At 45.5% G+C, this 13,516-nt stretch overlaps 1 protein-coding gene across 1 annotated transcript in view; it reads left to right on the top strand.

Moving 5' to 3' along the window:
* The first annotated feature begins 3,756 nt into the window (after nt 1-3,756).
* Nucleotides 3,757-13,516, top strand: part of CARMIL1 (capping protein regulator and myosin 1 linker 1) — a 192,017-nt gene continuing 182,257 nt past the window's right edge. The window contains exons 1-2 of the mRNA XM_033053339.1: nt 3,757-3,847; nt 7,661-7,758. Of these exons, the coding sequence (XP_032909230.1) occupies nt 3,808-3,847; nt 7,661-7,758 (138 nt within the window). The 5' untranslated portion in view covers nt 3,757-3,807. The remainder of the gene's footprint in view (nt 3,848-7,660; nt 7,759-13,516) is intronic.

Below are 13,516 nucleotides of genomic sequence, written 5' to 3'. Positions count from 1 at the left end.
TTAAGAGGCATCTGGATCTTGTGCTAGGTGATGTGGTTTCATGGTTTGGGGGTTTCAGTGGTAGTGCTGGGCTGACAGGTGGACTTGATGATCTTAAAGTCTCTTCCTACCTTGATGATTCTATAACTATAGTGGAGTGTGATACTAACTAGGGCACCTATGTTGTGATGGTTTGCATCAGTGCCCCTAAAGTGAGGTTACAAGGCCCTGCAAACATAGCCAGGACTGCCTGGGGGTAGCCAGGGCATGAAGTGCATCTGAGAGTTAGGGGAATGCTGCCGAGATCAGACAGGAAACCCATCTGCATCTGCTTCTGTTGTTGCAGTTTAAATTGAGCACCTCTCTTCTCCTCAGCTGTGCTAATGTGCCTCTATTGGCAGGGAAGGAGGGATAAAAGACAATCAAAATTCAGTTACTGAAATGACAAAAATCCCCTTTCTGATCCTCTTCACTAATTCAGGTTACAAGACAGTAAAACAATTTCTCCCACTGGCACAACATGGAAAGTGGTAAACAGCCACAAGTGCATATGGATGACTTGCTGTAGGGGACTGGATCTCTTCAAGCATCCTTGCCAGTGGGAAAGATGCCAGTGACACCTGCATCCCTGCTGAACTGAACTAGCGGAGAGTGAGGGTCAACAGGAAAGGATGAAAATCACACCTTCTAATAAAGCCAGCAAACTCTCCATGCTGAAGCTTTACCTGTAAACTGCGGAGCAGAGTTTCTGGAGACTTTGGGAGTTAATTGTTTGGGATCTCTGGTATGGTGGTCCAGTCCTCTCTGCACTGGGACATGGACCCTTGTGATTAGAAACTCCCTTGTTTTGACAGGCCAGACTGATGCCATGATAGTGTCAATACTTTGGCATTACTGCATTTGGAGGAGCAGGAGCAGCAGCCTGCCCGGGCAATCATGTTCTGCCTCCTGACTAGAGAACAAGGAATGGGAAACTATGCATTTTGCTGATTGAACCTCGTCTTGGAAGCACTAATCCACCTGAGTTTAGTTTGTACCTTCCCTAACTTGAACAAAGTCCAGTCTCCTAAGCACCAAAGCAGGAATTATACAGTAGCCTTGGCAGTGCTACTCCATTAACCTGTAGTGCTGCTAATGAAAAAATACAAACCAAAGCAAAAAAAGCCCTGCCTACTGCCATCATTCATTCTTCTTTTCTTTTGTTTCTTTACACAACCTGGGCTCACTGTATGTGTCAGCTTGTGGTAGGTAACTGGGGTGGAGGAGGTGGTAGCAGTATTCCAGCAGAATGCTACAGGCAGGCAGGCAAGCAGGCAGGCACGGAAGGAGCTCATCATTTTTGCAGTTGATGCATGCTGAGAGGCCTGTGGACGTCTGGCAGCAGCCAAAGAGGGAAGGTCCATGCTTCAAATACTGTGTCAGAAACAAGACAGGGGTGTAGTAGCATAAGAAACTGTCATGCTTAAGAGGTCATAGATCCAAAAAATATATATTTTTTGTAGAGCAGGTGAATAACAAATGTAATGGAATGGAATATAAGTTATCTTTCTGGAAGTTTTAGCTGAAGACAGGGAATTAGACTCAGTACACAACTACATGAAATTATAAATTATATGTCTTTTCTTATGCAGACTTGATAGGCTAACTTTTCTCTCCTGGGTATTAAAAAATGTAAGAAATTCTCTTTTTCGTCTTTTTTTTTTTAATTTTTTTTTGTTTTTGTTTTCTGCCAAAACAAAGAACCCAAGCCCAGGTTCATTGGTGCAAGTAAGCCTATATGTATCCAGTGAGCAAGAAATGCAGTTTTCTGCTGAGCCACAAGGAAATATTGGCTCAGAAAAGGAAGGAAGAGGTCAGCAGGTATTCTGTGTCCATCATAAAAGGATGCAGCTACAGTAAGGAAAAGAGAGCAGAGGAGAAAAGGAATACATTTTATTGAGAGATATTTATTCTTATCCAGATAAGACTGACTGGCATTGCTGTATATTAAAAACACACAGCTTACTTTATTATTTTACTAATATATTCCTTTTTTCGTTATTTTAAGGATGTGTTTATTCTTTACATGTAAACAGCAAACTGTAAAGACTGCAAATTGTATCCATCTCAGTAGTAACAGTATCTGTATTGGGAAAATCATCTCTGACGTAATTTAGAGATCTGATTGATGTCAAGAGAAAACATGATACATTTATTTGACAAATTACACCAATTTCAAAGTGGTCATGTTTCTTCTAAAGACCATGGTATACAGTAGTCTGTGACACACAGGAGTGTGGTACATTGGATTCACATTGTTGCTCTCACTGAATGCATTTCAGATTTCTTAATATTAGACATAAATTACTTTGATCTCCCAGATCCACCACACACTTGTAGAGTGCTTGAAGTATGAGGTTTATGCAGTAATCCACTCCTTTAGGATGGAGGGGTGACCAATCACAATCTTGCTGCAGTGAAAATGACCATTTCACCGAAAACAGGCATCACTATCAGAAGCAAGCCAGCGAATTTCCAGGGCTGCTGAACCTCTTCCTTTGCTCTCATCCAATAAGCACCTTTCTGTGCTTATATTTATGAGTGCAGTTAGGAAGCTCACGTGCTGTGTTTCTATAATGTGGCTGTTAACGCATGACAAAAATCCTCAATGGCAAAGTGCAACAAGCAAAAAGGCTGCAACTTGTGGATTTTAATTTGGTCCAAAGACATGAAGCACGTTTGGTTCCCTTCAACGTAGCACAGGTTCAGCAATACCGAGGTTTCCTACACAAGGAGTTTGCTAAGCCTTCCCTAGCCCTGGCATTATCTCACAACAGGTGCCGAGGCAGCCTCCGTCCCCATGGAGATAAGGTGACGGAGCGAGGGAGCGCAGATGAGTTCTAGACCAAAGGTTAGCCTCTTCCAGCTCTCGAAGTGATCCAGCTTTTCTGGAAAGGAATTGGGCAATCCCTTTCCCAGGCGGCCAGGATAGACCTGATGAAGACGGCCAACATAAGCCAGTTTTAATGAGCCCAGCGGGGCAGAGGCTGAGGGTACAGCTGCGGAAGGCACGATCAGTTGGGGAGATGGGCGCTGCTGCCGCTGCCGCAGGTGGTACTTCGGTGGCGGGGCCGGGCCAGGCCGGTGTGCCCGCAGCCGCCGGCAGATGGCCCCCGCCGCAGCGCCGACCGCGGCATCGGCCGAAGGAGGGGCCGGCGTCGCCGCGCTAAATCGCCGAGCCCGCTGCCCTCCTCCTCCTCCCTCGCCGCGATGGCTTTCTAAGGGCGATGCTCCCGGCCGCCACCGCCTCCCGCTCTGTCGCTGGGTCTCGGTGGGCGCGGGCGGCTCCCGGCGGCTCCCGCGCGGTTCGGGGGCCGGGCCGGGCCGCGGGCTCCAGCCCTCCCGGGGCGGGGGCAGCCACCGCCTCCCGCCGCTGCCGGGCGGGGGAGCGGGGCGGCGCGCAGGCGGGAACGGCAGAGCTGCCGGTGCGGGGGCTGCCGTGAGCCCGGAGCGCCGCGCCTGACGGCCGCCTGCGGGCCATCCATCCCTCCCTGGAAATGCCCTTCCTGGCCGCGCCGGCAGCCGGGGGCGGCATGTAGCGCGGGAGGAGCGGGCTCCGCGGGGGCGGGAGAAACCCCTTCCCTCACTCCCTCCCTTCCCTCCGCCCGCGCTCGCAGCCGCACACACACACACACCGCGCTCCGCAGCGAGGCGAGGCGCACGGCCGGCCCTCCTCCTCCTCTTCCCCCGCCCGCTGGGTGCATGCCCGCCTCGCCCGGCGCAGGCACGGCGCGCCGCTGAAGCAGCCCCGCCGCCGGGCACCCCCGGGCGCCGGGCAGCGCCGCCGCCATGGCCGAGGAGAGCTCCGACGTCCCCAAAGAGTTGATCGGTAAGGGACGGGGCATGGCGGCGGGGATAGGGGCGCGGAGTCCCGGGGGAAGGTGCTGCGGGGGCAAGTTTGGAGGCCGCCGTGCGCGGGATGCAGCGCTGCCGGGGACGGGGCTGGGGGTAATCCGGGGGTGGGTCTGTGGAGCCGGGGAAGCGCCGCGGGGGCCGGCCGGGGAGCCCGGGGGGCTCCGCGCGGGGCTGGAGGGACTCGGAGGAGGCGGCGGGGGGCGGCGAGGCCGCGCTGCTGTGGGCGGGCGGGGGCTGCGGGGCTGCGGCGGGCAGCGGGGAGGCGGCCGCGGCAGGGACTGAGCCCTCGGGGGCCGCGGCGGGGCACGGTGTGTGTCCCCCCTCCGGAGGGGTCTGTCCGGGGCGCCGGCAGGCTGCGAGCATGGCACACACGCTGGGAAGCTGCCCCGGCCCCCCGCACCGGGGCACGTCCTCGGAGCGCCTCAGCCTGGCGGCACGGGCTGCGGCTCCACTCGGTGCTCACTCGGTTTGATTTATTGATTTATCTCCCCGGGTTTTGCGTCGCTTAAGACTCGTTTTCCTCTACGTGGGAGGGAGTGAGGGTATTTGTAATTAAAGTTCTATGGCCCTGTGCACACGAGCCCCCATCCTGCATGGTATATGCCTGGGAACTCGGTCGCAGGTGATGGCGAGGACCCTGAAAATGCTGTCACCGCTTTTGGGGAGCTTCCAATAAATGTGTCGTTGACGCGGCGTGTGTGTAACCAGTGCCATTTGGGGATAACAGGTCTGATGCTCCAACCCCTCAGCTACCTTGTTCAGGTCGAATTTCCTTTGGTTTTGCCTGTTGAAGAGCCATCTAAAGATCTCACAAGCATTAGAATGACGGCTAGAAACAGAAATTTGTCAGGCAACAAGCTACATGTTGCATTGAATACAATCCTTCAGACCGTACCTAGGTAATTTAGTTGTTGCATTTCCTTCAGTTTCGTCAGTCAGCAAGTGGTTTTAGCATTTATCAAATACTGGTAAAATCTGGGTGGACATTTGCAGCTTTGCAGATTTTTTTCCTGTAGTCAAAATAGCTTTATTTTGTAGTCCATTAGGTCTCCAAACCATGTGGTTTACAGAGAGACTGGAGTCTATAGCTTACTGCTAAGAAGTGATGAGCTGGGAAGTGTTCTAGGAGTAGCTGTGGTCAAAACCATGGAGTTTTTCCACTTTAAAGTGGCCAGGCATGTTTGAAATGCTAGTACACTAGTATTTCTTACTCACCATGGGTCTGCACTTTAGTCTTGTAGGTGAGGTGTGCTGTGCATTACAGGGAAGAATAAGGCAGGCATCTTCACACATCCCCTACTCTGGTGGCTTTGGACAATCTTGAGAATTACCCCCCCCCCCCCCCAGCCCTGGTGCCCTGCTCCCACTCAGCTGGGTTTGGCAAGGGCTATTCCGGGGTGTGGGGAATCTATTAATGTAGGTTGGTTTAATTTCTAGCAGTGTTTTTGGTGTCTGCATGTTAAATTTTAACCTTTAAATAAGCTTTTTGTAATAACCATGTTTTGAGAGCAGGATGAAAGGATGTGCTTTAATGTGGAGTGATTGGAGTGTGGAGATTAAACTGGGGGTAGGTGTGTTTAGCTGCAGTTTTTGTTCTGTTACTCACTTCCCATGCGACCTTTGTCAGGTCTCGTAGGTCATAGTCTTCAAAGAAACCCTCTTACTGTTAGCTTGCCTGGATCCACTCCTCCCAGGTGTGGATGTCTGAAGTCTCCAGCATTAGAAATGGATGAACAGTTTAAAATGTGAACCTTAATGATATGTTTCCATCTCAGTCTGAAAATTTACTTAGTGAGTCCACTTGCCACCTATTGTGGAGGGAATTGTCTTCAATCCCATGGAGAGTATCTATGAAATCTGTATCTTAGCTCTTTGAAGTAATGTTTCTCACCCTTTCAGGCAGGTTAAGCCTTGTGAGGAGCTGACATCCTGATAATGCTTTGTGCAGTCTAGGGTCCCAGGCCCCTTCTCTCCCTATGGCTTGTTGGAGTAAGAGCACTGGAGCTGAGGGCTTGCATTCCCACTTCTGCTGTGTGGGACAGCAAAGGGAAGTGTGTCTCCCCATGCAGGTGTGTCAGGAGGAAGTCCCTTCCTAGATGTAGGCACTTGGAGCTGTTTGTGGGAGAAGAGAAACCGAAAGGCGCAGGCTGCAAGTTGGAGGTAAAGTAGCAGAGACAGCCAGCAGCAATACCTTCTGCAAGGAGACAGGACTTGATGGAAAAGACTGTGGTCAGCTCGCTGCTGGGTTCCCAAGCAGGGACAGGAAGGCCAGAATTGGGCATTACCCATGGCAGCCTTGGGAGAGCAGTTCCCATCGGGCTGGACTTTCCCCCGGGCTCTACTTACCTGGCCGCTCGGCATCTCCCAGCCTGGCTCCTGACCAAGCGGTTGCTCCGGGAGAAGCGGTGCTGGCTGCCTGCCACCGGGGCTGCTGCGGGCTTGGGACAGGCTTCTCGCTGGGCAAGCTGCTGCTACCGAGGAGCTTTTGTTTCCTGATAGGAAAATTAAAATTCCTGGGGAAAACATGCCAATTCTGCAGAAAGAGCTTTCTGGTGAAGAGTCTCTCTGACCAGCCACAGCCACGTTTCTGACTTGCACACCCTTCTGCCCTGCAGGCAGAACACTGTGGCCTGGGTTAAACATGCAGGCTTAATAAATAGTGTGTTGTTTGTGCTAACATCTTCTGACTACCGGATGAAAATTGTGCAGAAAAGCGCTATACAGAGCACTATAATTAAAAGCCTTAGGAGTAGCCTATTATCTTTCATTTTTGCCTTTAAACTTAAGCGTGCCCAAAGGCAAAGTGTGTGTGTCTGGAGAGGGTGGAGACTTACCTTTTACACATGCCTGTTGTTGGGCTGGAAATAGAAATACTTTAAACACATTAACCTTTCTCATTCCCTTTTAGTGGGGGCTGGGGAGTGTAACTTACGGAAGGTGCCAAATTGGCTCTGCTAGATGTACTCCTCTGTTTATCTCTCAATTACATCAGTGTCAGTAGTTGTATGAGCTTTCTAGACACAGTTCCCTGTGTTCCCTTCAGGCCAGGGTGCACATGTTCAGGGGAAAAGCTGGTTCGTGCCATACTTGGCAGAGACTGTGTATACATATGTGTGCATGCACATATTAAAACATTATGGCAACTAATGTAACTTTGGTGTTGGCACCATGGAGTGGCTACGTTGTGGCTAGGATTTGGACCGAGACCAATGTTGCCTCCGTAGCATCCTCTGCATAGCTGCCAGGTGTTACTATCTGGAAGGCTGCTCAGTTTGCTTTGTTACTTCATTGCACAGTGTGCAAAATGTGTGAACAGTTGCTCTTCCATTGCCTGACCCATTTAGCCTCCCTGATATTAACAAGAGGCTGAAATTTGTGCAATGCAAGGAGCTAATTTGCTTTAGTAAGCTTTTCAGGTACAAATAATAGCAGCGAGGAATTTGTTGAATTTTCCCAGAATGGAGCTAAACAGTGCTGTGGCTTGTCTTGAGAATGCTTTTGATATGTAAGTAGTGATGGGAAAAAAATACCAAATCGTATTTAGAATCCTGGCATATGACATCAATAATCCTATCATAATAGACACAAATTATTGTGTAGATGGCATGCTCAGAAAATTGTCCTTGTGTTAGGTTGTGTTTAGTACTGGTACATGTGCATGAGACTTCCATGAGTGCAAGCAGTTGGACAACATAACTGATTCTTTCTGAAAACTGAACAGTGGCATCTATTTCCTTCTTGTGTCGACACTGAAGGTATTTAATTAAGATATTTTCTTTTGTTTCAGAAAGTGCCAGGGATGTTATTGGGAGGAAAATCAAAATTTCTGTCAAGAAGAAAGTAAAGCTGGAAACCAAGGGAGATAAAGTGGATAACAAAATATTGGTAAGTACAGTAGAATGACTCTGTTTACATATGCGAAGGAAAAACCAGTATCTTTTCAAAAGGCATTAATTCTTCTCTGGAAGTATTCTTTGAACTTTGTGTGTGCCAGAAGATTTCAATTTAATTTATTTTCTTACTTTTTCTTGCTTTCATGATAGCCTGCATAGGAAGTTGATGTGCAGCTATGCAAGTGTACACACACTTGTTTATCACTGAGTTATTTTTCAGAATTTTGGGTATTGTATTGTGGACTGATGATAAAACAAGCTATTATCAGAACCTGTTCTGAAATATTTTGCTGCATTTGCTTGTTAGGTTTCCTGTTTACATCTGTAAGAATTTTAAGTGGCCAAGAAATGCAAAATGAAGTATGTAGAATTAATTTTAAGAATCTGAAGCTGTTATGCAGTGAAGAGCAACAGTAAAATTGTTGGGCTTTTTGAACTCAAATGACTATTTGTGTTTTTGGTGTTCTCTGTTGAAATCATACATTTAAAAGAAATGCTTAATGTGTGGGATTCTAAATTGTTCTTAAAACTATAGTGGAGGAAAGTGTCAAATTAATCTCATTTAAGTATGCTTTCCTGTTTTCTCAAGAATGGTTTTGCTGGCCTCTCCTGATAGGAAGAAAGCTGTGGTAATGAGCTGCTACATTTGCATACTATCTTGAATATGCAAAAAGACGTGAAACTGTATTTCCTTGGTCTTTTGATACATTTCTATCAGGAGAACTCTCAGAGTAACAAATAAGTTCAATAGTGCCACAATATTTTACAAGATATTTTAGATTTAGTGTATTGTGTTTGTGCTGTTCTATATTTTGTTGCCAAAGCTGCTGTTACACATATTAGGTACATTCTCCATGCAGATGTGCTATTTTGTCTTTCAAAACCGCAACTTTTTAATCACTTCTGAGTTATCTTTTTAAAGTATGTGCTGCTATCCCTGGGCATTAAGAGTGTAGATAATGGCTCACTTTTCTGTGAGAGCCGCTACTTAATGAACTTGAAATATTTTCTGCTTAATAGCTACCCCTGTTGTATCTAGTTCCTTGATTTACAGTTTCTGTACTGGAAATAGATTGAATATGTGAATATTGATTGATAGTCTCTATTTATTTGAAAGCCATGTTTATAGGGAAGGCTGATAGGTTTCACTGAAGTGGTTACACTTGACTGACTTTTTGACTTACATGGTATCATAACTATTATCAATAGTGAAAATATATTGTGGAAATACTGAAATACTGTTCTGAACTGATGGGACCAAGAGAATGTCAAGTTTTGAATCATCAGCAAGGTTTCTGAGGGATGTACTACTTGGCAGTAATATGCCTAAATGTGATGACTTGGGTGTTTTTTTTCTCTTTAATCTCCTAAGATCTCAGGTGGGGGACTTTCACCTTCCATGACTGAAGAGGTACTGAAAGGGAGAGAACCTTTCAGAGGTTCATGAGTTAGTGAGCACTACTTGTGTGCATACATGTTGTTTTCAGTGCACAAGATAAGTGTTTCAGGGGAATGATTTGCTGGATGTTGTCTGGTATAACCATTTGTTCTTTGATGCAGAAATGCAGGGAATTTATACTGGTGGGGGAAAAAAGTAGTTTTTATTCTTAGAGAAATTGATTATTGATTGCTAGAGTTGGATTTTGTGTTTTCCTTTGCCATAGAGAAAATCTGCGTTTTGTGAAGCTCTACAAATCACTAAAGATGCTTTCTTTACAATGTTTCTCTGACTGTGTAAATCTTTATGTTTTTGGGTTTTTGGAGTGTTTTTGTAATTCTGGCAAGTTTATTTTTCTTTTTTTGCAGAGGTGCTGAATGTTGTCTGCTGTGGCAAAGGGTTGTAGAGACTGTGGTTCACTTTGGGGGTGCAGAGTTCTATGAAATGCAGAATGCTCTGAAAAAAATTACACCAGAAACACCTTAAGTTTGGTACCTCAAATTAATGGAGACTTTTTGGCCTTAGTGCGCCTTACTTGGCACAATCTCACCTCTTACCTGTGTAGTAGAGGACATATATCCTTCTCTTATTAAAAGAGTGATGCTGAAAATAAATAATCTTGCTTCAGAAATATCTGAGTGCTTAATACTAAATGCTACGGGAAATCTGCCAGCAGAATTAAGAATTTCTGTACTCCGAGCTGGAGAGTATTCAGTAAATAATGCATATGGCCGCGGTCTGACCGGAACGGGCCAAACCAAGTTGCTGTGCCTTGGGTGAGCCTGTCAGAAGGAATGCTGAATGAAGTGTTGGCAGCAAAAGCAGCTCAGTAATTAAAGACTCTATCCTTAAGTGAACGCACCAGAGGGCTCAAATGTGATTGCATGGGCAGCCTTCATGCCAGCACTCCTCGACTCCTGAGAGCTTAGTTTTGAAACATTAATCTTCTGACTACTGTCTCTTGAGTGCACGTGTGGCAATGGATTGTTTTGAGGTTTTGGGTTGAATTTTGTTAGAAGTTGAGTGTTTATAAGCAAATTAGGTGCCGTACTTTGGGTCCAGCACTTAATAGGGAGAAAATACCAGTTGCTCTCATCTAGCTAACCCCAGAGCTGTTGAGAAATGTGCTCATGGCTTTAGAGGAGGTTGATCACAGAGGCTGGCACTGAGCCCTGACACCCAAATCTGTGCTTTAATTAAATGATCTCTCATCCTTTCTTCTTAGGGAAATCCAGCAAAATCAGTACCACTTTGAGAAAGGGAAATTATTTAAAAATGACTGCACTTGGCAGGTAACTATAAAAACACTTGACCTCTGGCCCTGTTGTTCATAGTGTATTCAAGGTACAGAGTACTAGAATATGGATGTAACCATCTACTTGAATCACTCTACTATAGGAAATTCCTCTGATAATTAAGATGGAAATTAGAAGCTGAGACTAGAGAAAAAAACAGTGCAACCCCCCTGGTGTTGCTTGCAATAGGGTCCCAGTATTAAACTGGTGAAGCTGGTGGATAAAGACCACGCTTGCCTTAAGATACTTTGGGATCCCAGCTTTGGGTGCCAGAGTTTGGAAATTATGTCTAGGAATCTTGATATAAACCAGATTTTTTTTCAGTCTGCACAAGGAGTTTGTTGCCTCAGTAATCTCAATCTGCAGTTGTTTAGTTTTTCAGTTAGTCATAATGATACAAAGCATTAAATATAGTGAGCTGCTGAGCTGCCTCTGGTCTACTGGCATCAAATCCCATGTGTTTGGGAAGCAAATGGGTATCCAACCCTGAAAAGGCAATAGCCAGCTTGAACAGGTAGAAAAATCAGTCCTCAAGCACTGGGGCTAAACCCCAGTCTCATCTGGGTACTCTGGCAGGGTCAAGCTGCCATTGGGGAAAGTGAGGAAACATGCAGGCATATGGGAGACCTTGAAAAGTGACAAGTGGAACAGACATGGTGGGGCTCCCCAATGGGGCACAGTCCCACTGTGGGCTGGGGAAACACTCAGCAGGCCTGGGGGGACAGCTGAGCTCCAGTGGTCGCTGGGAAAGCAACCAAGTGCAGGTGTAGCTGTGGTGCTGCTCAGGCCAGAGCTGAGTGCCAGAGCTCAGAAGCAAGGTGGGGAACCCTGGTCAAAGCTTGTTCCCGCTTTTGGGGTCACATACCTGTGCTGTGTTGGCTGCAGGCAGCCCAGCTGTGGCAGAGTCCTTGCGCAGGCTGCCCCAGCTGGCTCAGCCAGAGGCAGAGTACTCCTGCAGGAGTGGACCCAACTGTGTTTGGCTTCCCTGTGATGCTCACAACAGTATTCTGACAGCGTTAAAATAGATAAAGACGTCACTCTTTTCTAATCAACAGAGGATTGCTCTGGTTTTGTGTGATTGTTTTGTTTAAATCTGGTTTCTTACGAGGACAAGGTTTAAGACATCATGCTGAGTGCCTGTGGTGTTTTTCCTCACATTGACAACTTCTGACCTTCTCTCCAGTTTCAGCTTAAGGTGATGGGTATGGAGAGGTCTCAGTTGTGAGATAAGAGGGGAGTGTGGGGAGACAGCCAGAAAAAGAAGAGAAACTTTACATCATCTGCTCCCTCTTCTGACGCCTCCACCTTTTCCACCATCAGGAATCAGGCAGAATGCCCTGTTGGTGTCTGTGAGATACTTCAGTTTTTGTTTTTTTTTTTTTTTTTTTAAATCAGAAGCCTCAATGATTATCAGGTTATCACCTGCAGACAAACGCTGTTAGAGGACTGGACTTCTTAGCTTTGGTGTTTGTGGTGCTACTTTTCCCCCCTCAAAATAGCCAAGATATTTGTACATAATTTTGCTGATTATTTTCTAATGCATTTTCTTCCTCTCACATTTATTGTAATTAGTAGCAAACACTGAGAAGTTAAAATGTGAGCTAAAGCCAATATGTGAAATGAAATCTGACCAACTCCTTATGAAATGTTGATGTTTTTAGGAGTGATTCATGACAGGCCAGAATTCAGGATTCATCTTATTTTTTGTCTTTACTATTAGAAAAAGAGAATATTGCTGCTCTAGTTGCCTTTGAGATTAGTTTTCCTTTTCAAAGTATTATTATTTTAGACATAAAAGATAAGGAAATACTGCAAGTAACCATGTTGTCTATATGTTTGGTCAGGTTTCTTTGCTTTGTTGCTGGGATTATTTTGATGATTTGTTTTATTTTGTTTTTTTCCTAACCTTAAGGCTATCGAATAGTGTGATGCGACGTAGTGACCAAAAGCACTTTGTTAGAAAATCCCATCGAGGAGTCTCTGTTACACTTCTGCCCTCAGTCATTTACATTCTCTTTGTTAAAATATCACAGTGCTACTTCTGAAATTGAGACAGTTGCTTTGGCAGGTGGCTCTCCTTAAAATGTACTGTATGCCCAACATAAATTCACTGGGAGCAATTCATATGTCCTTGTCACTTTCTCTGGGACATATGTTTCCATGGGATTTTAAAACAAAAAACTGAGTTGACTCCTGTCAAAGAAGTTTATGTTTTTTCTGTGCACATGGTCTGAGATTTCACGTTCTGCTTTTAAAGACTCTCTTATAAAGACTAGAATTCTATTTAAAAAATAAAATCTATCTGTGTTTACTTTCAAAGGAGCAATTATGGCCATTTTGTGTGCTCTCCATGTGGCTTCTGAATACTGCTTGAACAATGTGACTGACTCTCATGAAGCAACAGAGGAAAAAAAGCCTGTAAGAGCTCCTGTGCCTGTGCAGCTATCAGGGTGGCAGTCTCTGGGTGGAGGCAGTAGTATTTTGCACTGCCAACACTATTTTGGGATTAAAAACTCTGGTGCTTGTTTTCCATTGCTCATCTTTTGTCTTGATCCATCCATGATACTTGGTTTGAATAGAGATGAATTTCACAACCTGCCTTAAAAAATATGCACTTCTTTTAAACCACTAAGAGCATGAAGCTCTCAGGGTTGTCTAAGGTTCGTTTTACATAAAATGCGTGCAATCTCACACGTTATAACATGACAGCTGGTGTGTGATAATGATGTTAAATAGGGACATTCTTTAAAAATAATGGTGTTTCCTCTTCCCTGCCCAGAACATTGATTGTTATGACATATATCTTAAGTGTGCCTTTATGAAGATGAAAGGAGGTAGGTGTTGGTACATCCTTCATGTCAGGAAATCTAAACGAAGTGGGGTAGAGTAATCAAAAAATACTTCAATGTGAAAATATATTTTAATACATTTACAAGGTGCCTCTTGGGAAACAACTGAACTGTGACCTGTAAGATTGCTACAAAAAACTGAAATGAGAAGAGTACTGCAGGAAATAT

This window comes from Catharus ustulatus, chromosome 1, assembly GCF_009819885.2.
Source record: "Catharus ustulatus isolate bCatUst1 chromosome 1, bCatUst1.pri.v2, whole genome shotgun sequence".
NCBI classification, from domain to species: domain Eukaryota; kingdom Metazoa; phylum Chordata; class Aves; order Passeriformes; family Turdidae; genus Catharus; species Catharus ustulatus.
Note: the sequence above shows the minus strand (reverse complement) of the source record. Positions and strands in the feature narration are given on the sequence as shown.